The following is a 6915-nucleotide window of genomic DNA, read 5'->3' on the forward strand; positions in this document are numbered from 1 at the left end:
TAAGTACTCCTAAAGCAATAACCAAAAGTTAGAAATGTCCCCAGAATTACTGCAGATATTAAACACACACACACAAAAAATTTTAAAACCTATGTATATTTTTCTGTGGCTATTTCACCAGCTGCCTACTGCTTTCATCCCTTCTACCCAGTGAACAGTAGTGAGCTCTAAGGTGGTTTGTGAACTTTGACAAAGAGGTGCTGAATCACTTAGGGGAAAAAAAAAACAAACCCTGCATTAAAATCAAATCCCTGATATTGAAGACTGTGAGTCAGCCATACCCTGTCGTACTGTGGCTCATGCCTGAGGTAGATGGGTCTGTCCCTCTTCTTTGTTGTAAGTTCTTTTAAATTCTTTTCTCATTTCCTCAGAAAAATCTGCCTCGGTTCCAACTTTTCTTCAAAGTTGTACTTGCTTTTTTTTTCAGAGGGCATTCTGGAATAACCATACAAACACCTCGTTCTTACCCACTTAATACAGGATCAGATTTATAGATAACACATTAATGCTTGGATGGACTTGTAAGGGATTACTTCATCTGGTCACAAATGGCCCATGAAGCTGAGAGTGAGAGGAGATATTTTCAAAATCTAGAAATACTGAAGTCATTTGAAAAATATTCTGGGAAGCAGCAACCTGTCGATGAGAATGAAAGGACTGGTCTTGTGATGAAAATGCAGCAGGCCAAGCCTATGTAAACAGCAAAGTTTCTTTCTGTTAAAATTGCATTTTGCTGTGGAAACATCATAGGCAAAGAAAATCTAGGACATAGATGAGAATTCTGTGCATACTGACTGCACTGGAGGGAAGAGTCCAGCGTAGGCAGGGTCATAACCTAAATAACAGCACAGGAATTGTCCTCTATCCTCTACCGTAATTTTTTTTCTTTTCATTCTGATTTTTTTTAGATGTCTCAGGTTAAAAATCATGGAGCTGGGGAAGGCGAAGCTCCTGAGAACTGGCCTGAATGCCCTACAGCAGGCGATGCACCCGCTGCACGGGCTTGCCTGGACAGATGGGAAGCAGGTGATCCTGACTGCCCTGTACCTGCACGACGGAGAGCCGAGGTTTGGGGACTCCAGCGTCGTCGGCCAGTTTGAACACGTCCATGGACTCTACTGGGGCCCGTGTCCCCCCGATGCCCCAGCCCTGCTGGCTGTTCAGCACAAAAAGCACATCACCATCTGGCAGCTCTGTTTCAGTGTCACCGAGAGAAATAAGCTGCTGGTGTCTCAGGTCTGCGACGTCAGCGAGCCGTTCCCGGTGCTCCCCCAAGGCTGCGTGTGGCACCCCAAGAAGGAGATCCTGGCCGTGCTGACCACGCGGGACGCCTCGGTCTTACACTCTGTGCACCTCAACAACTCCAGAATTAAGGCAGACATTAAAGGCAGCGGCCTCATCCACTGTGCTTGCTGGACCAAGGAAGGCGACCGCTTAGTGGTGGGAGTAGGCAGCGCCCTGCATTCTTATCTTTGGGATGATGCTCAGAAAACACTGAACCCCTGTTCTTTTTGCCCAGTCTTTGATGTGGGAGGCTACATCTGTGCTCTGGAAGCTACTCTCAATTTCCAAGTAGCCGTTGCCACCGAGCTTCCTCTAGACAAGATCTGTGGCTTAAATGCTGGTGTGGCATTTGAAGTTCCAGCGAGCGTTGAAACCGAGTCCTTCCCCTCGCAGTCCAGCTTGTGTGGTGAGGAAGAGTATTCCAGGGATGGGGGCAGGAAGTCACTGGACTCTGAGAGGTCCTTGACTGCTGTGACATCTCCTGTGGATCTAACTCACATCCTTTCTAGCAAGCAGGGTGCTGATTCCAGCCCTCTTCTTCACCTGAGGCCCAAGGACTACCTCACGGGAAGCGGCCAAGACTCTTCACATCTCATCCTGGTGACTTTTGAAAGAAAGGTTACCTCTACCAAAAAAGTTAGCATCCCAGGCATCCTGGTTCCTGACATAATGGCTTTTGACCCCAAAACTCAAACTGTGTTGGTTGCCTCCAATACCTGCAACATTATTTTAGTCTATTCACTCACTTCATCGAATTTGCCCAACGTTCAACAAATTGAGCTAGAGAAAAATGAGAAACCAAAGGGTTTGTGCTTCTTGACCAATAAATTGTTACTGATACTGGTTGGAAGACAAAAATTCACAGACCCTGCCTTTCTTCCCTCTTCAAGGTCGGACAAGTACATGATCCGGTTGATGATCAAGGAACTGCTGTTTGAAACGGGTCCCTCAGCGCCTGCACCTGTCAGGGGGAGCTCCAGTCTGAGCCTCTCAAGCTCACCTCGTGATCTGTGTGCAGATGCTCACCCTCTCAGCCATGGACTCTTGATACCAGACCGTGCTGCCCTTCTCTCCCCTATCAGCAGAAGGAAACTCATTGAAGAAATTAAGAGTCCTGTTTATGAACAGAGCTGCTTGTTAAACATTGGTGACCTCAAAGATAAAAAGGTTTCCATGAATTTCCCCCCAGCTGTTGAGTCTCTTGATGCTGAACCAGTTCCTTGGACCGTGGCACCACCTGCCACCTCACTGCCATGTTCTAACAAGCCAGCATCGCCAAAGAGGCAGGCAGATGCAGCTTCCAAAATACCCAATTCGTACAAGAATAACCTGTTAAGTGAAAAGGAGAGAAGTTACTGTTTTAAAAATGTGGAAAAACTATCTGGGAACTTCACAGAATTACAGCATCAACTCTGTGAATTAACCGAGCTGTTAAAATCTGGGAAGAGAAATCTGAGCGCGTACCCGTCTTCTCAGGAACCTTCTTTTGTTTACATCACCTGCCAGGTAATTTTAACATTGGAAACCTTAATGATAAGATCTGTTTATGGATTTATGTTCTTTGTAGGGATTTAAAACACGAGCTGTTGTCAGATTACGTGCAGGAGTGATGACATGCCCTGAGTGGTTAGGACGTGCAGGTTCGGATTGTAGGAATGGTCTCGCGGGGTGAATCCAACATGAATATTAGGTTTTATTTAGGCTTTATGTAAGCTTGGCTTGCTTGTCTTCTTTCCTCCTTTAATTGCACCTCAGTTTTTCCTAGGCAATATCTGAAGCTTTCTGTTTAGAAATTTAGATAAGTGAAAATTTCCATGCATGGGAATTGGCATCAAGCTCCCATCCTCCTGTGAGGACAACTGAAATAATGGAGGCTAAAACGGGAAAAGAAAAATGCTTTGGCACTGAAGCTGAAGTGTTGCTAATTAGTATTGAGAGGCTCATCTGAGAAGGCAAGAGGCCCTTAGGGACACAGTTGGTGAATCCACTAACATAGCTTAAAAAATGGATTTAAAATCAAATCTGATTTGAAAGACACTTTCCTTGGCTGAAAAAAGGCATTTCCAAATCTCATGCAGGAAAGTGTAAGTTACCTGATTCTCAACACATGACACAAACCCACTAGGTTTCTTCTAGAATTCAGATTAATAAACTTTACTCAGCATTCAAAGTATTTTAAACTGCTGTTATTCTTTCAATAAGCTCTTATTTTTCAGCTTTATTGTTGCAAAAAAATATTGTTCTCAGCTTCTGCAGTGTTGAACCATTGGGTCCTCACTCTCATTTCTGCTGTAAACATTTAGTAATTGCCATAACTAATTTTTCTAGCTCTCTTAAATCATATTATATATGAGGCATTATTTTGAGAAGTGGAAGTTTCCTCAGCAAGTCTGGTGTCTCATTTATCTGGCATGTTTTGTTTAGAAGTCTACTTTGAGTTTTGTTATGGTTTTATATTCAGGTCTCTTCTTCCATAGAGTTTGGAACCGAGTTACACACCAGCTTGTCTTGGTGTTCCAAGAGCTGGATGAGCTGCACTTGGGTGGGGTGCTTTGCAAATTAAAGTTATTCTGCAGTTTTACCTATGTGTATTCCTCACTGATGATTTGTGGCCAGAAAAGCATTTGAGTTGAATTACAAGTGACATGGGAAAGTCTGGCAGAAAATGCTGTGGTTTAACCTCATCAGAGGATACGTGATTCAGAAATCATTAACAAGCTAACAGGGATCCTCAGTTCACATGCTGAGCCCCCATCTTTTTTCTACTGCCCAGGTTATTGGCTGTATTCTACAGAATGCTGAGGAAACCCAAAATGTCCCAAATAAGGAGTGCCTTTGAGAGGGCAGCGGGTGAAGAGTGTGTCCATCTCCAGCCTCCCTCTACCATGTGTCCTCCTTGCATGTGGGTGGGTCCATCCACAGTGTGGAAAAGGAGCCAGAATTTACCTTGTCATGGTTTTGCCATCACCCAGAGATGTTATCAGGGCTTCCCTGGGAAGTGACATGGTTGTGTGAGTGTGATCCTGCCCAAAGACTGAGTCTATAGGCTCCATAAAAACTGGTCTTGGGCAGATTTTTTAAATGCTTTGCTATGTCCCATGGGGGATGCTTTTTGAAGACACTTTTTGGATTTTAAGGCTTGGGACAATGATGATTAGAGGTGAGACAAATGAGCCCAGCCCTTCTGGTTTGCTAGTTTGTTCCTCATCCCAGACATTCATGGGCAGGAGTTCTCACCTCTCCTTTAAGCTGTGGATGAGGGAAAGATGGAAAACCATAGAATTCTAGAATGTATTGGGCTGGAAGGGGCCTCCAAAGGTCATCTAGTCCAACCCCCCTGCCATAAGCAGGGACATCTCCAACTAGGTCAAGCTGCTCAGAGCCTCATCAAGCCTGACCTTGAATGTCTCCAGGATTGAGGCCTCCACCACTTCTCTGGGCAACCCATTCCAGTGGTCTAGCACCTCACGTTAAAGAACTTTTTCCTAACATCTGGCCTCAATCTCCCCTTTTCTAGCTTAAAGCCATTACCCCTCATCCTGTCAGGACCTCCAGCTTTACTGACCCCCAGGAAATTGTCCCTCGTAGGTGGTCAGACAGGAGCCAGGATTGTGCTGTGGGTGGAGCTCGTGGTTTGTGCAGCAGCAGTGTATGATTTCCTCTCCTGTTGCTCTGACACAGGCTGAGTTATCATGGTTCCTTGCTGCTACCACTCACAGGTGTCTGTTTGAGAGCTGAGACTTTGAAAATACCAATCTTACAAATGGGTCTGAGCGAATGCAGCATTTACCTCTGTAAACGATGGAGCTGAAGGCACGCCTGTGATCTTGTTTTGATTAATGCCACTTTGACATCTCTGCTTAAATATACATCCCAGTGTCTAATGATTCTCTCCTGAACCCCCAGAAGCAGCTCAGCAGGAGCGACTCGGACGAGAGGCGAGCAGTTGTTCTCTGTGGGGGTAAACTCCGCCTGGCCACGGTCCAGCAGATCTTCAGCCTCTCTCTGGTGGAAATGCAGCACGGTAGGTAGCAGTCACCCAGCCACACCAACACTGCACACACAGGCAGCATTCTCAGTGAGCAGCAATGTGCTTCATCCCATCTGGGAAAAAAAACAAGGAGCAAGGAGGAAAGATTATTAATAAAGCTTGCTCATGTGTTTTAGAACACCAAGATTCTAAATCAGTGCTTCTCATTTCATTTTTTTTTTCTGTGGAGGAAACTGCTGTTCTCTGCTGTTACCTCCTCATCTCGAGCACATCCTGCTTGTGTACATGTCAATTCTAAGGGCCTTACTTTGGGCAAGGTAGCAGAAAGACTTTGGGGTAGAACCCCACAGCAGGTGATGTACCCAGTGATAACAGCAGGCAGTTTTGTAGGTAACGTTCTCTTAATTTTTCAGACTGGAATTTTACCTTGAGCTCTCACACTTGAGCAACTTCTCTTCTCTGGCAAGAAAAATGTCCCTGTTACCTCCATTAGTTTTGACTTTTCATTTGTAGCTTAAAAATGTAAACTTAACAGAACTGGTTGCCCAGGAGTGAATAATCATTATGTCTGTGAACAGCCTTCCTAGATAAATTTTAAAAGCAAATGGTGTTACCATGAGAGTGGTGAGACCCTGGAATGGGTTGCCCAGGGAGGTGGTTGAGGCCCCATCCCTGGGGGTCTTTAAGGCCAGGCTGGAGGAGGCTCTGGGCAGCCTGATCTAGTGGGAGGTGTCCCTGCTCATGGCAGAGGGGTTGGAACTGGGGGATCCTTGTGGTCCCTTCCAACCCTGACAGATTCTGATCTGTTTTGGCAGAGGACTTTAGAGCCCTAATGGCTCAATGGTTGGACTTGATGATCTTGGAGGTCCCTTCCAACCTAAAGGATTCTATGATTCTACTATAGGTTTCTTTATTAATTTTACAAATATTAGTAGAGAAATGGGCAAAGTGGGAATGGTATCTTTCAAATTCCTGAATAGTACTGATTGTAAAGTTTGGTCCAAAGGAGATACTAAGCTCAAAGATTAAAGGGTTGCATGCTTTTAAGCTACAATCTTCTCCTGACCTTACTTGTGACATGAAGTTACATAATATAAATTTAGAAACAGCTGGAAATATTTCCCTGAATTCCCTCACTCCCCATGAGCTCTGTTCTATTTCTTCTTCAACTGAAGGGATATAAGTATGAAAAATTTCTGGTTCATATGGATTAATAGAAGTCAATCAGTGTTTTTGGATTCAGTAAATGATTTCAGAATGTAGAAATAATACTGATGATGATGTGAAGTCAAAGAGCAAATGGAGCAGAGACATGGGGTTTATACAGTGCAGTACAATATTTCTTACTTGTATTTATTTGGATTAATTATATTGAAATTACATAATACAAGCTGTTTCTAAATTATTTTATGATACTAATTTGTCATGTAATAAATTTCTGCTTTTTACAGTATCTGCACTACAGCTTAAGCACTGTTGAGTAGCTTATGCATACTGAGTTAAAACCAAGCCTGGAGGCATGAGTTCTGTTCAGAATTTCCTTCTTCCTCCTCATCTGAAGCGTGCATTCTTTACAGCCTTGTCTCCGTGTTGCTGATGCTGCCTCTGACCATCCTCTGCTCTTAACTCTTTTGGCTTTC

At 44.2% G+C, this 6915-nt stretch overlaps 1 protein-coding gene across 1 annotated transcript; it reads left to right on the forward strand.

Annotated features, from left to right (window-relative positions):
* Nucleotides 1-927: 927 nt before the first annotated feature.
* On the forward strand, nucleotides 928-5308 carry LOC103770888 (WD repeat-containing protein C2orf44 homolog; the record flags this gene model as incomplete). The annotated part of the gene is made up of 2 exons (XM_008938168.1): nucleotides 928-2790; nucleotides 5191-5308. Coding segments are annotated over exons 1-2 (1981 nt in total), but the record flags the coding sequence as incomplete, so codon positions are not given.
* Nucleotides 5309-6915: the final 1607 nt, after the last annotated feature.

The sequence above is a fragment of the Merops nubicus genome, unplaced genomic scaffold (genome assembly GCF_000691845.1).
Source record: "Merops nubicus isolate BGI_N331 unplaced genomic scaffold, ASM69184v1 scaffold50483, whole genome shotgun sequence".
NCBI lineage: Eukaryota > Metazoa > Chordata > Aves > Coraciiformes > Meropidae > Merops > Merops nubicus.